General features: G+C 31.0%; 3 protein-coding genes across 6 annotated transcripts; 2 read left to right on the top strand and 1 right to left on the bottom strand.

Annotated features, from left to right (window-relative positions):
* Positions 1-3971: 3971 nt before the first annotated feature.
* LOC103868926 (histidine biosynthesis bifunctional protein hisIE, chloroplastic) lies at positions 3972-5950 on the bottom strand. Of its 2 annotated transcripts, none has more exons than XM_009146978.3 (5): positions 5693-5950; positions 4841-5086; positions 4654-4749; positions 4423-4574; positions 3972-4338 (listed from the first exon to the last, which is right to left on the bottom strand). In XM_009146978.3, exons 1-5 carry the CDS (start codon positions 5843-5845, stop codon positions 4140-4142), a joined length of 846 nt encoding a protein of 281 aa, XP_009145226.1. In that variant the 5' UTR covers positions 5846-5950; the 3' UTR covers positions 3972-4139. The 2 variants fall into 2 exon arrangements, with proteins under 2 accessions (XP_009145226.1, XP_033147293.1); XM_033291402.1 differs by lacking the exon at positions 5693-5950 and adding an exon at positions 5161-5604.
* Positions 5951-5993: 43 nt separating this feature from the next.
* On the top strand, positions 5994-9007 carry LOC103868925 (BUD13 homolog). Its single transcript, XM_009146977.3, has 9 exons — positions 5994-6181; positions 6494-6703; positions 6794-7670; positions 7794-7861; positions 7958-8022; positions 8124-8227; positions 8316-8388; positions 8487-8667; positions 8768-9007. Exons 2-9 carry the CDS (start codon positions 6511-6513, stop codon positions 8851-8853), a joined length of 1647 nt encoding a protein of 548 aa, XP_009145225.1. The 5' UTR covers positions 5994-6181; positions 6494-6510; the 3' UTR covers positions 8854-9007.
* Positions 9008-11068: 2061 nt separating this feature from the next.
* LOC103868924 (protein BREVIS RADIX) lies at positions 11069-23259 on the top strand. Of its 3 annotated transcripts, none has more exons than XM_018658822.2 (8): positions 11069-16629; positions 16784-16885; positions 17147-17260; positions 18800-18947; positions 19396-19790; positions 19937-20066; positions 20144-20457; positions 20731-23259. In XM_018658822.2, exons 4-8 carry the CDS (start codon positions 18834-18836, stop codon positions 20807-20809), a joined length of 1032 nt encoding a protein of 343 aa, XP_018514338.1. In that variant the 5' UTR covers positions 11069-16629; positions 16784-16885; positions 17147-17260; positions 18800-18833; the 3' UTR covers positions 20810-23259. The 3 variants fall into 3 exon arrangements, with proteins under 3 accessions (XP_018514338.1, XP_033147286.1, XP_009145222.1); XM_033291395.1 differs by having other exon boundaries at positions 16958-17260; XM_009146974.3 differs by lacking the exon at positions 16784-16885.
* Positions 23260-25216: the final 1957 nt, after the last annotated feature.

The raw sequence follows: 25216 nt of genomic DNA, 5'->3' as shown, positions 1-25216 counted from the left end.
ATTGACAATTGCCCTATTTTATACTATCTTTTATCTCTGATATTGTTTTTTTTATTTGATATTGTTAGTATGTATTCCGAAGTTATGAACAAAGAAAGCAGAAGCAACCTTTGGTCTTTGTCATAGCTAAGCAACAATACATGTTTTATTAATTGTTTTTTTAAACAACAAGCATGTTTTATTAAAATTCATATGTTACGAAGATTTACGCAAGTAACAAAATTTGTGATTTCCAAAGTTTTTTTTTGTTTTTGTAACCACGTAACTTTATCAAAAACTAAATTGTAAACGGTATATAAAGAAATTGAATCAACCATACAGAAAGAATATTATAAAATTCAAACAATTTTTTTTGATGATCACTGCCTTTTTAGCCAAAATATCTACCGTTTGATTTTTCTCTCTGTTAACATGATCCAACGAACTTTCCGGTAGCAAAGTCATCCAATAACGAATATCACAAAGCAAATTCCCCAGTTCCACATGGTTCTTAACTTGATTAATTAGATTACACAATTCTTGGTTATCTCCTTCAAACCATACTCTTCTCCATCCTCTAATCCAAACCCGTTGAAGCGCGAAAAGAAAACTAATAACTTCACCTTCAAGTGATGAATACATTTTTTCCACTCGAGTACATCATGTTCCCAGAAAACTTCCTTTTTCATCACGCATTAACCAAGCTATTCCAGCTCCACCATCTTGAGTACCCGAACTATAATCAAAGTTACACTTTACCCACCCACTAGGGGGAGGCTCCCATTTCGGTGATCTAACCTATTGTACTCCATTACACCGTTTAGAATACATGACATTCTTATGCCATTGAATATTAACATCCATCGCACCTCTAACATCTTCAATTGGATGAACATTTCTTTTTGAAAAGATAAATTCATTCCTAGATTTTCAGATCAGCCAAAGAACCCAAAATACCAGCAGTTTATTTGCCTCATACTCTGGCATAGAATTCATCACTCCCAAGAGGGTTCTTATATTATCTTCCAATCCGATAAAAAAACATGATTACTATGGATCCCCGAGCTTCTCCAAATTGCAGACGCATGTGGACATAAGAACAATAAATAATTGATAGATTCATAACATCTTTGGCAAGTAGGATCAAGGTGAATCCCTCTCGAATATAATCTTGCATAGGTTGGAAGGGCTTATGAAACAACACGATCTATATGAACTGTTTAATCTTTGGTAAGATATTGAGCTTCCAAATATCTAGTTTTATATCTAGTGAACCCTCAAGTTGTTGTATGTCCTCCCCATCATGGTAGTAGTGAGTTGTTGTCCAGTATCCTGACTTAACCGTATACTGCATATCTTTGGTGAACGGCCAAATCAGTCTATCAGCTAGAGCGAACTTAAATAACCTGATCTTCAAAACATGACCAATATCTTGCGGTTGCAAAAACTGTTCCAACTTCAAGATATCCCAAGTGTAAGTTTCCTTATCAATAAATTCTTCCACCTTCATATTCGAATTATATGAAACTTGTATTACACATCTAGGTGGAAGAGCCGGTAACCAATGATCCAACCAGACGTTAGTGTCTTTACCATCACCTATCATTGAACATAAGCCTTTTTGAAGTAGATCTTTGTCTACTTGAATCGACCTCCAGCCGCAAGAGGCTTTCTTAGGATTCGAAGACTCTAAAAATGTCGACGAATGATGATATCTTACTTTATAAATTCTACTGAGAAGAGAATTAGGATTTTGCCATATCCTCCAAGCCTTCTTGGATAACAAAGCTTTATTGAAGCTATACAGGTCCCGAAATCCTATGCCCCCTTCTTTCTTCGGTAGACACAAACATTTCAAATATACCCAACCAAAATTCAGAAATAATAGCATTAGTTTCATCACATGTAGTCTTTGGATTCAAAAAACAATTCATAGAGAACACTGGCTTAGCCTGAAGGACTGACTTAATAAGAACCTATTTTTCCGCCAGAGAGAGATATTGATTATGCCATTGAATAGTTAAAGTCTTGATATGCTTAACCATTCCATCAAAATCTTTTACTTTGCTTTTACCAAACTGTTCTGGTAGTCCTAAATGCTTTCCCCCACCACCAATAACATGAATCTTCAAAATATTCTGAATTCTGGCTCACTTCTACTGATCAACTCTTATACCAAAGATGATTGATGATTTCTCCAAATTTAATTTCTGACCAGAAAATTTCTCATAATTATTCAATATATCAGCCATACAAGACGCATTCTGCTCGTTTGCTCGGCAAAAGAACAAAGAATCATCAGCAAATAAAAGATGTAAAACCCAAGGACAATATCTTGCTAACTTCATCCCTTAAAACATTTTACTTTCCTGAGCACAATCAATCATTTGACTAAGAGCTTCAGCACAGAGAAGAAATAAATATGGAGATAACGTATATCCTTGTCTTATTCCTCTTGAAGGCTTGAAACTCACCATATGGAGTTCCATTAATTAATACAGAATAGTTCACCGAAGTTACACAAGACATTATCCAAGATATACAAACCGGATGAAACCCAACTTATACATGATATTCTCTAGAAAACTCCATTCAACACGATCATAAGCTTTAGTGATATCAGTCTTGATAGTCATGTACTGTTCCGAGCAATCCTTTTTCGACTTCAAAGCACTTATCAATTCATGAGCCACAAGAATATTATCAGAAAAATTGTCTACCAGGAACAAAAGCAGCCTGAGATTCAGATATAACAACAACTTCCAAGCATCTCTGAAGTCTTAACCCCAACACCTTAGAAATCAGTTTATCAGTTTATAAGCAATCGTACACAGGCTAATAGGTCGATAATCACCCATTGAAGCCACCTCTAGAAACTTAGGGATTAGACATATATTGGTATGATTGATCCCATTTTCCATAACTCCAGTTTCAAAAAATCTCATGATCATACTACACACATCAGATCTAATAGATTCCCAAAACTGTTGAAAAAACGGTGCACTGAATCCATCTGGGCCCGAAGCTCTATCAGTTCCTATTGAATCCAAAGCTTCTTTGATTTTCATATCTGTAACTGGAGCAATCAGCTTTGTATTCATATCCATCGTAATCATTAGCTATATATTAGGCAAGCAGTTATGAAGAGAAATGGTAAGAGAAGACTAGAAACATACTCACAAAATACTCCTCTGCAACTTTAGCAATAGTCTCCTCTTGAGTATGAATGACTCCACTTCTATCTCTCATCTTAGATATTTTATTTTTATTTTTACTTTTCTTCACTTTGTTAATCCATGATAAAAAGAAGTATTACGATCTCTGAGGTTAAGCCACCGATTTCTACTTTTCAACTTCTAGTATTCATCTTCATCTTTATAGACTTTGTTGAAGTCACCACGAGGCTCATGAATGTGCTCAATAGACACAGTAGTATCCCTCGTAGCTTGATCCAAACGAATTCTAATCTTAGTGATTCTAACCGCAGAATTGGTTTGATCTCAAAATTTTTATTTGGATATAATAATGAGTTATATATATATATAAACGACTAATGCAATTTACGGGTAGATAAAATAAATAAAATTACTTCATAATAACAATTTTTGTGTATAATATCACATACACAAAAATTTAAAAATTTAAAAATTTAATACATGTAAATGTTAAAAATATATACTACAAAACTATAGAAAAATAATGATTTATATAATTATAGAACTAAACGCCCGAACTCTGGTGTTATATTAATATAATAACATAGATCTTACAAAGATTTACGCAAGTAATAAAATTTGTGATCTCCAAAGTTTTTATTTAGATATAATAATGAGTTAAAGATAATAAATGCCAAAGAAAAGGATGTAACAATGTCAAAGTTTTCTTGTACAACAATGTTTGCTTAGATAGTAATCAATAAATCTTTTGGTCGAATATAAAAAACCTTTCTTTTTTTTTTGAACAATGTAAGATTATTAAACAAAGCTCCATGATACAGCAGAGCAAGAGTTTACATAAATAAAACGATACAATTTATTTCCGATTTTGCAATGTACAAAAGCACGATACAATTTATTTCCGATTTTGCAATGTACAAAAAAAGCTCTATGATAAGAGCAGTGGAATAGTTAAAATTCTCGCAAATACAACAGTTTAAAAGGTCACTTTGAACGGCTTTGCTTCTCCTCGATCCCAGATTGAGAGAAGCGTTTCCTAAGAACTTCAAGTACATCTTCAAACTTGACATCCCTTTTAGACAGAAGCACCATCGCATGGTACAACACATCCGCCATCTCTGATGCTGTTCTTGATACTTCCTCCTTATCCTCAAGCGTTCTGCATAACTCGTCTGCTTCTTCCCTGAATCACAAACACCACAATAAGCTTCATACATAACTCGACGATCTGTTGTAACAATTGATTGAATATAACCGACAAAATTACCTGATCTTTGAGCAAAGCAGAGCATCATCGGTCAATAACCGCCGGGTCCATGACGGTTTGCCTTCTTGAGGAACTGTTGATTCCTCCTTCCTCTTTGAAATGATTGATTCTAGCGAGTACAATGTTGTTGATGCTAGCTTCTCTCCTGAAGCCTGTGGTGCGATTGAAAGTTGTTTTAACTTTTTTTCAGATTTGAATTCATCTCATGTCACAGGAAAAGATAAAGCAAACCTCATCATCGATTAACTGGTCCAAAACTGATGTATAGTAACAAGTCTCTGCCCCTGTGTGACAAGTAGGCCCATCAGGTGTTCCAAGGTAAATTATCTGAGTAATCACAAGCCAACTAAAGTTAATAAATATAACATTTTACGAAGAGTTAGTCAGATTCTAATAACAATGGCTCAGACAAACATACCGAATCGCGATCACAGTCAATATAAACATCGAGGACGTTGATGAAGTTATTGGATGTCTCTCCCTTAGTCCACAAGGTAGATCTTGATCGACTGAAGAATGTAGCTTTACGAGAAGTGATGGTTGTGGAGAGAGCCTCTCGGTTAGCAAAGCCTTGCATTAATACTGCTCCAGTGTCAACGTTTTGTGCAATAGCCACAGCTAATCCTTTCTCATCCCATTTTATGCGGTCCAACAAATTATCTACCTAAACCCAAGAAAACAAAATACAAGGAAAGATAAATACAGCATCAAACATAAACTAACAACGTAAGCCCTCACTTATAGTATATAACAGGAGATTGATTATTTAGTTGTGGGGGACAGATGTAGCCCATGCCATCACAGATTCAGATGACCAAGCAAACGATGTACACCTTTAGAGAGAATTTCAGACCAAAAGATGGAAACCATCAAAAGGGCTTTCCTTGTCTCTGTTTTCTTTACCAGAGATGTAACAGTTCCAACTCACTTGATAAAGAGTAGGAACCTGACCATCTCTGGCCAAAATCAAAAAGTTTACAAACAAGAAACAATTGTATTAACTGAGCATAAGTCACTTGGGAAGATAATAAAATGTGATGAACAGATGTAGCTCAAGTCATCACAAAATGAAGTTGACCAAGCAAACGATGAGCATCTTAAAAGAGAAACCCAGATCCTAGAGATGGAAACCATCTTTAAAAATCTTTCCTTCTCTCTGTTTTCTTTACCCGACATGTAACAGTAACTACTCATGTATTAAAGAGAGAGTAGCCACCTGACAATGTCTGGTTCAACTATCATTCTCACAAAGAATAAATAAATAAACTACCTTAGATTGAAGAGCAATAATGTTCTTGTCATTAGAAGCGAATACGACAGTGGATCTGCTTCTCTGCTTGATGCACAAGGCTTTGGGGACGAAGAAGAAGCAGGTACTCCTCCCCTGTAGAGTTTGTGCTAATGCATTGTAAGATATCGCCATCAAGGAGATGCGAATCGTGGACGATTTATATAGAGGGGGACGAAAGTGGCGGCGGGATCAAAGAGGAAAACCCTAAATGTTCTCGCCGATGATTAGTTTCAATGAAGGCCTTTTTTTAAAGACAAGCCCATCAGTTTCTAATTGACAGAAAAGCCCCTCTCGTTGCTCGTAAATTACGGAAACACCCCTCTTAACTGATTTAATTTCAGTTTCGCCATTCTTGTGAATTTTGGGGGGATTGAAAACCCTAGAAGAGGAAGAAGAAGATCTCGCGGAGTAGGCTTTTGGGCTTCTGGTCTATTCACCTGTCATCTCCGGCGTCAACCTCCCGATCAGGTATGTGTTCTCTTTCTCGGGTTTTGGAATCGCTTCGGTTTTAGGTTCTGGGGATAAGACTAATCGCTTTTGGTTCTTCTTCTGGATTCAGTCCATTCTTATTGCTAGAGTATGGTGATTTAGGGCTTGATTGATACTTGATTTGTCTTTTGAATGCTATTCTATCATTCGTTTATTTGAAGATGATAAAGAATTCGCATTGCCAATCCTGCTTGAGTCTTTTTATTTTACTGAAAGTTTTCAATTTTGTTCATGTGTATTGTAGATGCCATGTTTACCTTAATTTTCCACGTTTATTTTACTGGTTACTAGGCTTTAAATTCTGGAAGATGGCTGCTTCAAGAACAGGGGTGAAATCTATGAAAGATTACTTGAAGAAGTATGAAAGTAGTGAGGTTATAGAAAAGAAAAAGAAGAAGCCTTCCAAGCCTGAACCCACTGGTGTTTTAGTTGTGGATGAAGATCCCGTTTGGCAGAAGCAGGTTGATCCCCACGAGGAAGATAATGAAAATTATTCAGCTGGTAATGCCCTTAAAACTCTTTCTTAACTTCCTTCCTGAAAGAGTAGCAGTTGACACTAATAAGTTTTTTTTTTTTTCTGTTTTGTCTAAGAGGAAAGGCCTGTGGTTGACGAGGACATTGAGGTTAAGAGAATGAGGAGGTTGGAGGAAATCAAGGCAAGGCGTGCCCAAAATGCCATTGCTGAGGATGGGAGTGGGTGGGTGAGTTTATCTTCAGACCCCCAAAGATCTGATGATATTTCTCCTCCAAGGAGACACAGGACTCGTAACGACTCTCCATCTCCTGAGCCTGGTGGGTCTAGGGGTTCACTTCCTGAAACAGACATGTCACCACCACGTCGGAGAAAACGTCATTATACACCTTCCCCTGAACCTAACAGACTACATGCCAAGCCTGTTAGTTTGGATTCTGATTTGACACCACCTCGCAAAAGACGAGCCAGGAATGATTCTCCTTCACCAGAACCTGAAGATCCAGCCCCCAAAAGTCTGGGTGAAGATCTGTCTCCTCCTCGGAAGAGACGTGTTCATCCTGTATCGCCTGAAAGAAGCAGAAAGCGTTCAGATTCTCTTGAGTTAGACGGTGATTTATCTCCCCCTCGCAGGAAAAAGGATTCACTTGTCTCAGATGTTAACAAAAGGAGCAATGATCTTTCTCCTCCACGGAGAAGACGATATCATTCTCCATCACCTGAACCTGGTAGAAGGCCTTCAAAATCTCTTGGCTCCAACTCTGATTTATCTCCACCACGCAGGAGTGTGAGTGTGAAGGGTTCCCGAGACTCGGATCTTTCGCCTCAAAGGAAACCTGTGTCGAGGAGTTCCAATTTTGATAGCTCTCCACCAAGGAGACCGCGCAGAGAATCACCACCTCCCCAAACAAGCAAGGAGCAACGGAAGACTGGGCTAATTAGTGGCAAAGACATTGGAAGTGAATATCGAAAGAAGAAGCAGGATGAACAGCTGAGGTAATAATTTTAAAGCAGACTTTTCTTTCAGATTTAACCATTCCTTTTTCTATTAGGATTTTGTCTTTTTACGTCTTTGGGACTTGACAAGAAACCATTTTGACAAGTTAAACTATTTTGCAGGTTTAAAAATATGGATTCCGAGCTAACTGGTCAGAATGCAGAAGCAGTGTTCCGTGACAAGATTACAGGTAAGGACCGAGAATAGGTTCTTAGGTCCCTATAATTTTCGGTGAGAATGAATATATCATGACTCACTCCCATATGGTTATTTATTGATATTGCAGGGAAGCGTATATCGAAGGAGGAATATCTTCAATCAAAGCAAAAGAAAGTGATAGAGAAGCCAAAGGTACTGTTTGCTGTTAACTCTACGTTTTACAGAATATGAATAGTGAATCTGAGTAACTGAGAGAGAAACAGTTGGCAACATAATTGGCTAATTCTTTGTAGGAGATCAAATTGGAATGGGGCCAAGGTTTAGCTCAGAAGCGTGATGCTGAAGCTAGACTACAGGAACTTGAGCTTGAGAAGGATAAGCCATTTGCTCGGACCAGGTATTATATCGTCTCTTTCTCATGAGCTTGAGGTTGAGCTACTATCCACTTGGTTGTTAATCAAACGGTTTTATCCATGTCATTTCAGGGATGATCCCGAGCTTGATCAAATGATGAAAGAAAGAGTTAGATGGGGAGATCCAATGGCTCATTTGGTGAAGGTATTGATAGTACTTCTGCCTACTACAAAATTCACCACTGACCAAGACCCGCCTTTGAATAAAAAAAACTAACATATCAGCGGATCTCTATATCGCAGAAAAAGCAGTACGAGGCACCTCTTATGGATCTTGGAGACAACGAGGAGATGAAAAAATCTGGATTTGTAATACCACAAAGTATCCCAAAGCACAGCTGGATAACAAGAGGATTAGAAGCTGCACCTAATCGGTATGGAATCAAACCCGGTAGACATTGGGATGGAGTTGACCGCAGTACTGGTAAGTTTTTTTCTGTTATGTGTTTTACCTTTGCACATATAAAATAAAAAGAATCCATTAGAAGCTTATTTATTTGATCTGTTTTGTGGGGGTTATATAGGACATGAGAAGGACAGGTTTAAGAAGACAAGTGAGAAAAAAGCAACGGAAAGTGAAGCGTACCTTTGGTCTGTTGCTGATATGTGATTCCCCAAAACTAAATCAGAATTTGTTGTTGGGCTAAATGTGGTTTGGTTTATGAGAGGACCATTCTAAACCGAAGAACTATGTGTTTGTACTCGTTTTATATGTTAAGACAACGAGGAATTCTGATAATTGTTTAAAATGCTAGATAACGGTACAGAATGGCTTCGGTTTAACATAACTCTTAATGTTGAAGAAAGTAGTACAAATATTAAAAACAGAATCTTGAATTAAATTCAATCTGATTTTGCTTATGACATCTTTAGATAAAGATGTTCGACTTAACACCATCGAAATAGAATTGTATAGATAGAAATGATCCAAAAGTTAAACTAAAATATCAGACATGAAAAAGAACCGACTCTTGTCACTTGTGCACATGTAAATGTAGATTCTTTAATTTTTGATTGAGCCAAGCCCTTTAAGTTATTTGCCATTAAGTCTTTTGACTGGCAAATCTTGGAGGAGTTAAAATACATTAATCGATCACTATAATATTATTTGAAAAGTCAGTTTCCTATGTTTAATTCTCACGATAATTGTTTACATTGATACCCTTAATAAATTAATTTACATTTAAAATACTATTATTTATTTATTATTTAGTTTACTTTTTAAAATTTTCCAAAAACATATACATATAATAAAAGGAAAATTTTATAAAGTCAAAAAAAGGAATTGAAAAACGAAAATATATGAATATATAATATGATTTCATAAAAGGAGAAAGTTAACAAAATAGTAATCTTACATTTATAGACATAAAATAAAAAGGAAACATTTATAAAGTTTAAAAAAAAAAATTAAAACGAAAATATATGTATATATAATATTATTTCATTAAAAAGGAAAGTTCACAAAATAATAGCACTCCATTTAAATAACATAAAATATACTTTTGAAGTAATAAAATATTTTCTTTATATCTATTTTTTCTTAGAAATATTTTGATATTAGAAAAAGATATATTATTTCTTTTAAAACATAATTTTAAATAATACAAAAAAAATTAAAGTAATAAAAATATTTTTATATAAACGAAAATATATGTATATATAATATTATTTCATTAAAAAGGAAAGTTCACAAAATAATAGCACTCCATTTAAATAACATAAAATATACTTTTGAAGTAATAAAATATTTTCTTTATATCTATTTTTTCTTAGAAATATTTTGATATTAGAAAAAGATATATTATTTCTTTTAAAACATAATTTTAAATAATACAAAAAAAATTAAAGTAATAAAAATATTTTTATATATCTATCTATTTTCTCAGATGATTACATAAAATAATTAAGTAACATATACTGATATATGTTAAATTGACTAAAAATAGTTTATAATTAGTAATATTGAAATATTTTATTTATTTTCATATATTTAGTAGATTATAATATTTTCAATAACAGCAAAAAAAATCAAAATATTATATTTTACTTATATAATATTATTTTCAAATACAATCACAATTTTGTTAAGTGCTTATTTTTAAGAGATATTAAAAAACTATTTTTTTAAACAAAAAGTTTGATCAAATGGTTATAAAGTACTTTAAATAAGGTAGATATATTATATTTTATCATTATTAACGTTATATATTTTCTTAATATTAAATTTGCTTTTAAATTTTATGTTTTTATGTCTGTGGAAATCTATACTATTATTTGCGAAGTAAATTTTTGGAATCGAGCTCTCACGTTAAAAGTTAGAGTGGTTAATATCGTTTTTACCCTTAATGAATAAAATGTATAAATAAATTAAAAAAGAAATTTTAATTTATTTGATTAGATAATTGATTAAAATTAATAATAGTAAGAATTATCCAGAATCTGAAAATATAATTTAAAAAAGAGATAATTATGTATATATTGTATTGTTATCTGAAAAAGTTTTTTAGTGAAAAGTTAAAAACATAATTATATAACTAAATATTAATCAAATAAAATTCTTAATTATATAGTTAAAATAAAATAATGAATTATCCAAAATCTAAAAAATATAATTAAAAAAAAAGATAATTTCTATATATATATATTGTATTGTTATCTGAAAAAATCTTTTAGTAAAAAGTTAAAAAAACATAAATTATATAATTAAAAATAGAATATTGAGTTACTTTAAGATTTATTTTAGTATAATGAATATAGTGTACAAGGAACTTTTTAAAATTTTATGAATAGTTTAAGCCCGCATCGCGGGCAAACACCTAGTAGAACCATAATCAAAATACCAAAGCAAATCTGAATTCTCATTTTCAAAATTAATTAAAATAATGTTGGCAAACAATTTAAAATATAATGTTGGCATAAAGTTATTTAGAATTATAAAATATTTTAATTATTGTAAATATTGATATGTGTTTATGAACTTCCAAAAATGTATTAGCTACTTATGCATCTAACTTTGATCATCGCTTTATTTTCTAATATTTTTTTAAAAAACATCAATATATAATTTGATAAATGTTATGAAAATACATGCATATTTAAATTATAAATAAAATTGATTTGATTTGACTTAATTATAATAAAAATAATTATACTTCATTTTGAATTTGAAATAATATATGTAAGTCAATATATTCACAACATGAGTGACTCGACTAATCTAACTTATATCTAAAATCATAGATTTAACTACGATAATAATATATAATTTTATAAGAATAGTAATTTATTTTATAAATATAAATCATAGGACAACTCAAAACATATTAAAAATAAAAATAAAATATTAACCAACTGTTACAATTTAGTTCTTTTGTAAAATATTCATAATATTATCGTTATATTAATGTATGTAATTTGGAATCATACACTTTAGTTTATTTTTTATTTCATTCTAAGCACAATATACATAATTTTCATAAATTATATTTACATATCTAAGACAACAACCACCTGAATGCAAATAAGAAATTAATCAAATTTTGATATAAAGAATAAAAAATATTACACTTGGATTCAGATATGCAATCTAATTTACCCAAATGATAACTAATCGAATGTAAAAACAACAAAATCGATTAGATATAACATATCTAAAATCATATATATAATTAAAGTAATATAATATTATTAATATAAATGATGCATATAAATTATAAATTAATTTAAAATTAAAAGAGAATAGATCTATAGAAAAACTTCACTTGAAAGTCTAAAACTATGCTTGGAAGAAAACATTGAAATCAGATTCAATACTAACGTTGAAATATCCAACCAACGGGTTTTGAGAGCGGTTGCAATCATCTCTAACGGTGGTTGCAATCATCTCTAACGGTGCTCGATTGTTGGCCAAAAAGAGTTGAGAGATCCAAAATCATAGTCAAAAAGCTTTAACTAGAACTGGAAATGACATTCTAGTAAGAAATAGCAGATGACTTAAAGGGTAGGAGACCCTGGAACCGTAGAGCCTTCTTGACACGCAAAATTAGGTCTAATGCTCATACCAAATGGCCAGGTCCAAGCCCATAAAGATCATAGTAATCTCCAGGGTTTTGTTGGGAGAAGGTGGGTTGTCACGCGCGCCAAACTATGTTAACTCGCTGGAGAGAGTTATGGATCTGGCTAGGCTTGTCGTTGGAGTACATAGAAAACAATGTGCTGAGCAGCTAGGGCAATGTCGCAGAGGTAGAGCTCGTCGTGGCTGTGTTGACTTCAGCGGAACTGATGCGCAGTGGAGGAGGAGCGGTCGCAGGGGAAAGGCCAGTGAAGAATCATATATATAGATCTGGAGCCTCTAGCCTGGCTATGGTGTATGACGGTGAAAGAGTCAGTGGTTTTGTGAAGCGTCCATTAAAGCGTGAGGTTTTACGCTATGAGGATTTCCATTCGACATTAGCCGAATTTACATAAATGATTAAATAAAGCGATATTAAGGAAATATACGAAATGAAAGTTAATATGAAAAACATTTTTGTAAACAGCATATGGAGTCGAGATAAAATATTTTTCCTTAACTTTTATTATTCGCTCAGTAGTGAGACGATGTGATGTAGCAAATAATGAATCACATGATAATAAGAGAAGACGAACATTTAAAGAGGAGAAGACAAGCTATTTACCGTAATTGTTGTAGCACGTATGCACGTTAGTGGGAATCTCGTGAAGATCTCAGAGGTTAGGCGTTACGAAACTTCCTCAACAAGATCTTTTCTTGATTAAATATTTGTCAAAGTAGAGAAAATCATGTTCTTTCTCATGAACTATATGTCGTTTAAAGTGAACTAGAAAACTGAAAATAACTTAGTCCAAAAACAATGTTGGACCAAAGCCCACGCCTGAGCCAGTTGAACGGCGATGGTGCAGAGCCAAGCTGAGTCTCTCTCACAAGCATTTGACCTATGACAATGGTGGGAGAACATGTATATATTACTCCTCAAGGCATCATTCCCCGATGTGGGACACTGGTAATAACATAATCTTTTTGAAACTTGTATAATTCTAAGTTACCATTTTTGTTGTTTCATATCTTATTCTATTTAAATATTATTTTTATTTAAATATTTTTGACGTTTAAATATACTAAATTTTCGTTGTAAGCTTTGCAACGCACTATTAATCCGGCCACAAAACATCTGTTTGACCGGAAAAGTCCGAGGAAAAATCACCGGAAAGTCGAAAAAACCAGCTTCTGGATTTTTGTTAAAAAGCAGAGTTCCAACACAGGTTTTTCACTAATCAGAGGTAGGTAGCCTCTTGGAAATGATCAGGAACATGCGTAAAACGGAAGAAAACCAAAAATCTTGCGAACTAACACTATTTAACACACAAGTTTTTTTTTTAACACACAAGTTTATGTACGTAATTGTTGTAATCTAAACATCTTAGTGGTGGTTTTAAGAGATTAGCGAATGGTAGTTTAGAAAATTGTTTTTCTTAATTTACATGATCATTTTGATATCTAAATAAGTAAATATATTATTTCTTCAGAAATAGAATATGATCTAACAATGCAGTGAAAAGTTTAAAAAGGAACATAAAGAATGAAAAATAAAAACGACAAAGCTGAAGAATATGTTTGTATTTTTATTAGTAAAACGAATCCAAAAGACATAACATATACTATAACACAAGATGGGAAGTGTTTTGGGGACATCGACTATACTTGGACAAAAGTCTCATATACTTTTCTTGCACATTAGTTAAATCGCAATTATATAAGTTAGAATCATATCCTTTTGATTTACACCATAAAAATATATTTTTGTATAGCCCATTTTTGTTTCAACTGTACGTAGTGCAGTGCTTCATATAAATTGATGCAATTCTTTTTACAAGATAAAGTTTCAATATAAACGATTGAGCCACTATCGACAATTGTGCATTGTGTTATCATATCTTAAGATACCACAAATATGTTTTTTTTTGTTTTACTAAAACCACAAAACATATTTAGTTTTTTTTTTTAACTTTTACTTCGACAGTATTTTAATTTTTTTAATAATAGCGAAATCATGATTAATATTGTTTTGAACTAGACTCTTGAAGTTAGTTTTTTTGTAAAAATATTTGAACATTTATTGTTTAAAATTACAATATGTTTTAAACGTAAAACTGCATGCAAATTTCTTCTTATTTTCATATAATATCGTCATATGTACTTCTTAATTGGATAGTTATTTGGAGTTTTGTTGTCCCTCAGTTCGAAGCATTCTTTGCTTAAAGACAGGGTAGCCCCAGGAATATATAAAAGTTAAGTTCCCACCCCCAAGGCCCCCACGTTTTGGGTTAAAGAGATGCATTTTATGTTTGTCTGATTTTATTTCTTTTCAAGAAAGTATAGAATCGTCGAACATGTTGCACATAATATTAGTGATTAATTTTATGCAACCTCAGAGTTTTCAATGTTTTAGAGTAAACAAAAAAAAAAGCTGTTTACACGCCTTTAGTACTGGATGTTTAAACATAAAACAATTCCAATAGTTTGTATAGTGCTGCCGTAAATTCAAGTAAATGTTTATAGCATTTTGTCATTTAGTACAATATTTGTTATAGCAAAAAAAAAATTAAATATATGAAAAATATATACATCCGAAACTTAAAAATCCACTCTTGCACTAGCTTCATAACTTGGACTTCAAACTTGAATTCAAGTATTCCCGTTCTCATATTGTTTGTTTTAATTACTCGAAAATGAATAACTTACAAAATATGTATGAGGAAAATATTAAATAATACAGAGAAGACATATGTGTAATGTCCCTATTACTTAACCACGAATCAACGTTACAATATCATCAACCTACGTGACTTTGGAGACGGATCTTCTAATGCCTACGTTTATTTAGTAATTTTTATAATTAAAAGTTTGTGTTTTAGTTAACCATCTTTATCGGACTCGAGTAATTCTTTTCTACTATTGTGTTTTCTCAAAAGGAAAAGATCGATGAACAACAGGACTAAGTAAAGTCAAGCAGCTTGTTCATCATGCTTTTACATTTTTTTTAATGAATCTTACCTATGAGTTCGAACTTCGATGACAAGAACTATATGCATGTTATTTTGATTAAAACTTTCATTTTCATTTTGATTAGAACTATATACACTGTGTCTGTGCTTTTTCATATATTTCAAAGACTCAGATCAGTTCAAGATTATGATTCCTATGTTAATTATTGTAATGTTTAGCGAAATTCGAAGACACATATCTTCATATAGTTTGTGCACAGAATGAACCATCACGACTGGCTACTTTTTATCAACCCCGAACTGAACCCACGGGCCGGCTCTGCTTACATATGCAAGTAAAAACAAAATAGACAAAACGAGAATCTGAATCTAAATCAAATAATTTCTTTTTTACAAAATAAAAATAAAAATAGACAACAAATATTTGGTCGGAGAATGAGGAATGTGTAAGAGAAACGTACATGACAAACAAACATGTCACGTGTGAAGCAAATAGCATAGCTGTATGTATCCCATACTTCAAGTTCTATCCACCATGCAAACATTAATCTTTGATAATGACACTAGTTAAGAAAAACTTCAACTATACGCATTCACAATATAATACTATACTATACTATACTAGCTTAATAATATATATACGAGCACTATAATCCCTGAGCTATTTCTAACTTGTAAATTTCAAGTTTCAACCATAAAATGATATGTTCTCTTCTCAGTCGATACTTTTTTCTTTACTCATGTAGTATTTCAAGTTTCACACATGATCATCACATCTATAACAAGACAAAAAATGATGATACAAATGATACATGTATTATGTATATAATATTTTGTTTTTTAATATAAAAAAAGAGTAGTAATGTAGTATATATTAAATTAAATTTAAAAACGAACCTAGACAAAGCGAATAGTGATGCGACCGTTCGCTTGGCATGTCAAGTAAGTATATCGTAACCATAACCCGACCCGGTTTCACGAACGAGTGATAAATAGCCAAGTAATCAAGTTCCAGCACACGTAAGCCACTGTAAGACAACATGGGCCCTCGCTGCCGTCTCTTAACTCGACCAAAGAACTCTCCTCTGTGTTTTTCTTTTAAATAAATGAAGACTTAACGCCGTTAAAACCTTCACTTTCCTCCACGTATAAATACGCACTTGTCTGCTCTCTCTTTCTCTTCGACATACAAAACAAAAATATCAGAGCTCCGTTTCAGTTCTCGGGTGACCCGATAACCCGAACTTGTCTTCCTGTTCTTGAAGAAAATTATCTGTTCGCATTGAGTTGTATTGCTTCGTGAGTGTGAAGTTTTGTATTGAGAATCTGATTCTGTTTCGCTACGAAGCAGACATTTCAGGTCAGTAGGGAGATTCGTTGCTTGTGTTTTTGTACTTTCGCTTCTGTAGAAACGATTGAGAAAGCAAACAGAGATATATCACTCGTTTTTATCTTTTCAAACTATTTTTTTTCTCGGAAAAAGATTCACTGAGTTTTCTTTTTTTCATGGTAAGGTGCCTTGAACTGTTACATTGTTGCCCCTCCTCTGTCATTTGATTTTGACAGAATCGATTCGTCACTCGTCTCTATTATTTTTTGGGGGATAAAATAGCATAGTAAGTTTCCAAAAGATATCTCTAGTGTCCGATTCCTAAGTATTCAAACAGATTTTTCTTAAATCTTTCCAGGAAAATCTTACGTTTCTTGTTCGTTTCAAAAGCTTCCTTGTATTTATTGTTTCCTAACTTTTACTTTAAAGAAAGAAAGAAGAAGAATACGCCAAGTTTTTCTCTCTTGCCATCATCAATTGACTCGTCCTTTTACTCACATTTATTACGGTTGCTAATGTTGTGCAACCATTGATGGTCTATATGTAGGCTTAGACACAGAACAAACCCCACTCGTGCCGGCTATCACAATAGGACTAAACCTTAAAGAGGAAATAAAAGCAGCAGCGCTCTCTAATCAAACACGCAGATATCGAAGCAAAGGTCAGTAAATCTACTAATATCCATTCAAATCAAATCAAAAAATTCAATGTCTATAATAATGGCTTTTTGTATCAGTTATTCTTGCCTTTGCTTTTCATAATAAAAAACCCCATTCTTCGTAATTCGTGATCGTTTGTATTCTGAATACAGATTCATATCTGTAGCTTTCATCTCTCGACACGCTTTAGATTGGTCCATCATCACACACAACCCTAAAATAGAAACCAAACTCTTTTTCTTTTTCCTTACACGTGACTGTCAAGATTCCATTCTATTGTTTAATACATTCAATATTTCCTTTTCCAGTTTATTCCATTAATGATCGTATTTTTTGGTCTTGAATGGTGCTACACACGGAGGAATCTGAACATATTATTTGATTCTTTGTTAAGTTAGTAGTATTTTTATTTTGTTTTTTAATGTCAGGACTTTCGGCTACTGCAAAAAAAAAGTTTTATTCTTTCATCTCCTTTGATATGTGTTAGTTGAGGGATGGGCTCTTTGCTGCAAACAAAAGCATTTCTGTATACCATAACACTTTAAAGTACAAAGAAGAAAATTTTGTTTCTATTATGGTTGCTTTTAAAATGGACTATTTTACTCGTAAATTAATTAAAGTAAAGAGTCTATTTTAAACCATTTTTCAGAACATACAATTTTTTTTCCTCACTGGGGTCCTATCCTCTTATCCCCAAGTTCTATTTCTTTCTTTTTAAAAAAGAGAAGTGTAACTTGTAGTTTAAATATCTTTCAACACTTTTTGTCTCAATCAAAGATCAACGAACTAAATATAATGAACCTCCGTAAAAGCTTATATTATTTTATTAATTTCAGTTAGTGTTCTTTGCTTCAGAGATTAAAAAAAATCTCCGAGTTTACTGTTTTTTCTTTTCAGTTTTATGATATCTTTGGTATGAACAGAAATGGGTTTAGTTGTAGAAAAATAAAAAATGGGTTTAGTTCTTGAAATATTTAAGCTTTGGTTCTTATAAGTTAAACTATTTGATTCCAGCTAAGTGTGTAAATCTCCGAGGTTACTGTCTTTCCACTTTTATTATTTTCGGTATGAAATGGGTTTAGCTCTCTAAAATATTTAAGCTTTTGTTTGTAAGTTAAACTAAACCAAATCAAGGTTCTATTTTCTTTTGAGTAGTTGTTTTCTAACCAGAAGAGAGATACGTCACAACTTTTATCCTTTTGTGCTGTGTTTGCGTTAGAGAGAACGACAAATCGGCATCCGAATTCCCCTTCCTATATTCCAACTTGTAACTAATGTTTACAATTTGTCTGTTACTGCTATCGTAGGACCATTTCATCATTTCCTATTATTATTTTATATTTCAATAAATTAAAATATGTACTCTGATTACATAAGCTATATGTCTACCGTGTTTGATGTCGGATTGTGGATCCCGTTATTGTTTAGTTGTCTCTACTTTTGGTTTTGTAATGATTTTGTTTTGGTTTGTAGTATTATTCATTGAGGTTTGGTTGTGTGGTGTTTATTTTAAGTAGACTTTGTTTTATACGATTTTGTAGGGCTGAAAAGGCAAACAAATAGTGAGCAGAAAAGATGTTTACTTGCATAGCTTGTACGAAAGCAGACGGAGGTGAGGAAGTCGGTAATGGAGCGCGTGGAGGCACCACTCCCAATACTAAAGAAGCCGTCAAAAGCCTAACCACACAGGTCTCATCTCTATCTATGAATATCTTCTTTCGTTGTTGATCCTTCTACTTGCTTATTGAATCTTTCACCAATCTCTTTTTAATAGATTATGTCAGTGTTTATTTATCCAAAAAAAAAAAGAAAGTCAAACAAGTACGGAAAAATCCACATTGAAAGTTATATAATTTCTTGAGAGCATAGTGGCAGATTAATGCTTTGGTTAATATTTGCTAATGAAGTAGTTTTTTGAATATAATTTTAATCATGTTAGATCTCGTCGATCCTCTTTAAAGAATATGATCATATTAGTCGTCTTTTTACTTCTTTTGGCTAAATATATACTTCTCTTGGCGCATTTAGTCATGGCTAAAAGCCTGAAACTACGTACATATAATGGTAGTGAAACTGTTGTATTCAACATCATTGCGTTTTAAAATGTGTGTGTGTGTGGGTAACTTGTGTTATGCAGATTAAAGATATGGCTATAAAATTCTCGGGTGCCTATAAACAATGCAAGCCATGCACTGGTTCCACTACCAGCCCCTTGAAGAAAGGACACAGACCGTTCCCAGATTATGACAACGCTTCTGATGGTGTTCCCTACCCTTACATGGGTGGAAGTGCCGGCTCAACTCCTGCTTGGGACTTCACAAACTCCTCTCACCATCCAGCCGGACGATCAGAACCAAAAAAGTTCACTTCAGTCTATGGAAACGATCGGGAATCTATATCTGCTCAGTCTTGTGATGTGGTACTAGATGAGGAAGGGCCTAAAGAATGGATGGCTCAAGTAGAACCAGGTGTCCATATCACATTCTCGTCGCTTCCCACCGGAGGAAATGATCTTAAGCGGATCCGCTTTAGGTAAATTGAACTACTCAAAACAACCTCTGTGTGTGATCTTTAAGTTTTTTTTATAGATCAGTAGGTAGTGACTAAAACAGAACCTGCATGTCCTGTTTTGTGTCTTGTTTTGAAAACTAACCATTACTTGTGTCTTGTTTTGAAAGCCGAGAGATTTTCGACAAGTGGCAAGCTCAACGGTGGTGGGGTGAGAACTATGAAAAAGTCGTTGAGCTTTACAATGTACAGAGATTCAACCGCCAAGCTCTTCAAACTCCTGCAAGATCCGAGGACCAGGTTAAAAACACATTCCGAAAGCTCTCTCCTCCAGACAAGAACCTTTAGTGAACCGTGTCTTGTTTATTTTTTTTCAGTCACAGAGAGATTCAACTTACTCAAAGATGGAATCAGCGAGAGAGAGCAAAGACTGGACACCAAGACACAACTTCAGACCTCCAGGAGTTAATGTGCCGCATCATTTCTATGGTGGCTCTAGCAACTATGGTCACAATGGAGGACCTCTGATGGATGCATCACGAACCACGACTTCCTCGAGAGATGAGGCACCGTCCATGAGCAATGCTAGTGAAATGCAGGCTGAGTGGATTGAAGAGGATGAGCCAGGCGTTTATATTACTATCAGACAGTTAGCAGATGGGACTAGAGAGTTACGTCGTGTCAGATTCAGGTATAGCAAACTTCTAAGCTAAGCATTTAGGATCAATCGTTTAAACCCTCTAAGCTAAGCTAAGCTCATGGTTCAGGATCCCTGTTACCTTAAAGTATGAAACATTTACAAGATTTTCAGCAGTTTGAATTGGTTATTTAGTACTTAAAATCCTATGATTAGTTTGGTTTCCGGATTATAATATCGGTGACCAAAGAGATGTTGTAAGACATTTTGAATTTCATCATTATATTGATACCGTTACTAATGTTTGTTTTTTGGTTTAATCAACAGCCGGGAACGATTTGGGGAAGTGCATGCAAAGACGTGGTGGGAGCAGAACAGAGAGAGAATACAAACCCAATACCTCTAGGAACAGGGAAATATGAGGCTTTTCATAATCTTTAATTAACAAATTAGTTAATCTCCAGCACACAACAATACAGCTATACACATTTTGGTTATCATGTTTAATCTTGGCTTAATATCTATACATAAATCAATCATCGATCACTAAGCCTAAATATATACATACAACCTATATAAAAACCTAACAGACAAAAATTGTGAATCTAATACTATATAAAAGTTGAGACTATAAACTATCGAGGGCGTCCACATAAGATTTAAAACCATCAATCGTAGTATGACAAATCAATATTTTAGTTTGCTTTTCTAAAAATGTCAAAAAAATTTAAAAATCAAATTATAAAAATGTCAACATTACCAAATATATTGTTTATTTTAAACTATAATATAAATCAATATCAAATAAGGTAGATTTACAAAGATATAAATACTATATTAAGTTAACATAATGTTTAATAGTTTTTTCGAAAACTAAAAATAAATAACAAAAGAATAATTAAATTTAAAATACAACACTTTCATATAATTATAATTATATAAATCTAAAGTTAAACTCATGATTTTCAAAGCTTAGGTTACATAATATTGAAAATATTCTGAAATAACATATAATATATATAAGTTGATGTTATAAATCATTGAGAATATTCACATATTATTTTAAAGTACTAAAATCTACGAATTGTTTTTTTTTTTTAATTTTCTATTTCTAAAAATGTCAATATTACAAAACAAAATTATTTCAAAAATAAAATCTATATCTATACTATATAAAAGTTGATGATATAAGCCATTGAAAGCTTCCACGTAGGATTTTAAACGACTAATCGTATTATGACAAAAAAACATTTAATTTGTTATTTTAAGTATGTCAATGTTTCCAAAAAAACTCTTTATTTCATAATAAAAAAAATCAATATTAGATAAGGCAAACTAACAAAAGTAAAACCATTATACATATATTAACTTAATATATATATATATATATATATATATATATTAATATTTCGAAATTTAACATAAATTAACTATAAATAATAATTAATTTTAAAATACAATAATTCAAACAATTATAACTATAAATTTAACTCATGATTTTCAAAATTTAGGCTATATGCTATTGAAAATATTCATTAATAACATGCATTATATATAAGCTAAGAATGTAAATAAGTGAGAAACAATTCATTATATTTTGATTAGGATTTAGAAAATTCCATAAAATCATTTAAAATAAAATTGAAACCAATATCAAACAAGGTAAGTTAACAAAAGTAAAACATTATAATTAAATTTTATTTAATATATATAATATTTCTCGAAATGTAACATTAAAATAAAATACAAAATAAGAATTAATATTAAAAATGCAAGACTTTCAAACAATTATAACTAATCATTAATTAACATTAACTCATGATTTTCAAAATTTAGAATATATGCTATTGAAAATATTCAAAAATAACATATATTATATATGAGGCTATAAGTAATTGACAGTATACACATAAGATTAGAAAAAAAAACAATCAAAATATGAAAAATCATAATTATAGTTTACTATTTTTAAAATGTTAAAATTTCTAAAATTGATAATACAAAATGGAATTCAACATCAAATAAGGTGAACTATTAAATAAAAGTTGAGGCTAAAAGCCATTAGGATATGATTTAAAACAACCAATCATATTATGACAAATAAAGATTTTTATTTTTTAGTTTTAAATATGTCAATGTTTCCACAAAACTATTTTTATTTCATAATAAAAAGAAATCAATATTAAATAAGGCAAACTAAGAAAAGTAAAAACATTATACATATATTAACTTAATATATATATACATATATATAATAATTTCTAAATTTAACATGAATTAACTAAAAATAATAATTAATTTTAAGATGCAATAATTCAAACAATTATAACTATAAATTTAACTCATGATTTTCAAATTTAGGCTATATGCTATTGAAAACATTCATAAATAACATACATTATATATAAGCTAAGACTATAAATCAGTGATAAACAATTCAGTATTTTTTTATTAGAATTTAAACATTTTCATAAAATCATTTAAATAAAATAGAAACTAATATCTAACAAGGTAAGTTAACAAAAGTAAAACATTATAAATAAATTTACTTCGAAATTATATTTCTCGAAATGTAACATTAAAATAAAATACAAAATAAGAATTAATATTAAGAATACAAGACTTTCAAAAAATTATATGTAAATTAATTAAACTCATTGTTTTCAAAGTTTAGGTTATATATTATTGAAAATATTCAAAATAACATATACTATATATGAGGCTATAAGTCATTGTGAGTATACACACATGATTAGAAAAAAAATCAATATATGAATTATAATTACAGGTTACTATTTTTAAAATGTTAAAAATTTCCAAAATTGATAATACAAAATGGAATTCAACATCAAATAAGGTTAACTAATAAATAAATCATTAAATTCAATTGATTCATATATATATATATATATATAATATTTGGAAATTTAACAAACAAATTAACCAAAATAATATAAAATATGAAGATACAATATTTTTCCTTTCAAGAACACAAAATAGAAATATACACTTCAAAATAAAATTTCAAAAAGTGTATTTTTTTCTCTCACATCATGCAAATTATCTGTTAAATTATCAATGTAAAATCAATAGCCTCTAATTTATCTAAGAATTATTTTTTTTTTCAAAAAGAAAATCATCATTCTTTTGTATTTTTTCTTGCCTGAAATATGAATTCAACTATAAAAAATTATATTTCATCTCTTTTGGGCTTTCAAGTTGTATATTTGATTATTGTGCATCCATTTGACATACTTATATATATATATATATATTTGGGTAAATATAAAGTAAGTTGAGGTTTAAGCTAATTAGTTGGATGTATATATATATATATATATATATTATTGTAATAGTTATCGATATAAATATATTTAAATTAGAAAATTTTATAAATGACTTACAACTTCCAAGATAAATAATTTTATAAATGTTTTTCATTTTTTATAAATGATTTGTAAAGAATGTATGGACTTTGTAAAACATTAATAGTTGTTATAATACTTTATATATGAATATATATGCTTTACATAAGAATATAAAATCATTATATCGATTTATATAAATTGTCTTCGTTCATTATTTTATGTAGTTTATAAATATAAAAAAGAATTGATCAAACATTATTACTATTTCTATAATTTTGACAATTGGTTACTATAAATCATTATTTGTAATATTATGCAGATTATTTGGCAAGTGATATTAATGGATTATTAGACTTACCTTTTATGTTTAAGTCTAATTAAAATAAATAAAAATTAAAACTCAGCGACCATTCAAATTATAATAACTAGGTGATCGGTCCGCACCCTGTGCGGGTATAAGAACATGATCGGTCTGCACCCTGTGTTCTCTCTCGGCCCGTACTTCACGAGAGGGAACACAGTAACGTCAGTATGAAGAAGCAGATATTGTGTGTATGTATAATTGCAACGTCACAAAATATTCTGTGTGTTTACGAAGATACTTTCATTCAAAAAATAGAATAAATAGTGTATAGTTTTAGAAGTAACAGATTTTATATTATCATTAATTAAAATTGTATTGTATATGTTTCGTAATTCTTTATTTTAGGTGAATAATATTATTTTTCCATAAATAATAAACAAACATTTATGTAGACATATTAAAAGAAAATATAATAAAAATCAAAATATTATCCATAAATAATATAAATTATGAAGTACATTTCTCGATAAAGAAAGCAAATTCAATTAGAAACGTGCAAAAAATTAAATAAATTTTGTAAGCAATTTGACGGGTTAACATTATTTGATAAATTTATAAATTTCAAAATTTTATTGAACATGAAATAATATTAAATTGACATACCGTCATCGGTCTCCTAACTCATCAAAACCCATCTGGCAAATACAAAAAATAAATAATTGTAACAGTTTATATATTTTAAAATTTGTATTTGAAAAAAGTAGATTAAAATTACGTACCGTGACTATGGAATATTCTGAAAAATTTGTTTGTAGAAAACATTCAATGTTTTTGTCTTCGGCTTTCCTTCTTTACCAGTTATTAGGATTTTTAATCCAGATCTCGACTTAACTCTTGAAAGTGCAACTTTGCCTTGCATTTTGTAAGCATTTTATAAATTATTTTAAAATTATGATAAATTTATTCTTTAAACAACGATAAATAATTTAAAAATAATATTAATAAACATTTTTGGATTTTGTAATATTTAAAATAGTTATTATATAATTATATTCGAACACAATTTATCAAGTAGAGGATAAAACTATTATAATTATCTTATATAAAATTTCGTTCATTTTATTTTACAGGTTATAAATAT

The sequence above is a fragment of the Brassica rapa genome, chromosome A05 (assembly GCF_000309985.2).
Source record: "Brassica rapa cultivar Chiifu-401-42 chromosome A05, CAAS_Brap_v3.01, whole genome shotgun sequence".
NCBI classification, from domain to species: domain Eukaryota; kingdom Viridiplantae; phylum Streptophyta; class Magnoliopsida; order Brassicales; family Brassicaceae; genus Brassica; species Brassica rapa.
The sequence above is the reverse complement of the archived record's forward strand: the minus strand, read 5'-3'. Positions and strand labels throughout refer to the sequence as shown.

What these genes read in the sequence shown, in the direction of transcription:
- LOC103868924 (XM_009146974.3), top strand. Translation starts at nt 18,834, where the DNA reads ATGTTTACTTGCATAGCTTGTACGAAAGCAGACGGAGGTGAGGAAGTC. An exon ending in TCAAAAGCCTAACCACACAG is followed by an intron (nt 18,948 to 19,395) that starts GTCTCATCTCTA and finishes TGTGTTATGCAG; the next exon opens with ATTAAAGATATGGCTATAAA. An exon ending in CTGCAAGATCCGAGGACCAG is followed by an intron (nt 20,067 to 20,143) that starts GTTAAAAACACA and finishes ATTTTTTTTCAG; the next exon opens with TCACAGAGAGATTCAACTTA.
- LOC103868925 (XM_009146977.3), top strand. Translation starts at nt 6,511, where the DNA reads ATGGCTGCTTCAAGAACAGGGGTGAAATCTATGAAAGATTACTTGAAG. An exon ending in CAATGGCTCATTTGGTGAAG is followed by an intron (nt 8,389 to 8,486) that starts GTATTGATAGTA and finishes TCTATATCGCAG; the next exon opens with AAAAAGCAGTACGAGGCACC. An exon ending in TGGAGTTGACCGCAGTACTG is followed by an intron (nt 8,668 to 8,767) that starts GTAAGTTTTTTT and finishes GGGGTTATATAG; the next exon opens with GACATGAGAAGGACAGGTTT.
- LOC103868926 (XM_009146978.3), bottom strand. Translation starts at nt 5,845, where the DNA reads ATGGCGATATCTTACAATGCATTAGCACAAACTCTACAGGGGAGGAGT. An exon ending in TTATTGCTCTTCAATCTAAG is followed by an intron (nt 5,087 to 5,692) that starts GTAGTTTATTTA and finishes TCTTGGGTTTAG; the next exon opens with GTAGATAATTTGTTGGACCG. An exon ending in ACCAGTTAATCGATGATGAG is followed by an intron (nt 4,575 to 4,653) that starts GTTTGCTTTATC and finishes ATCGCACCACAG; the next exon opens with GCTTCAGGAGAGAAGCTAGC.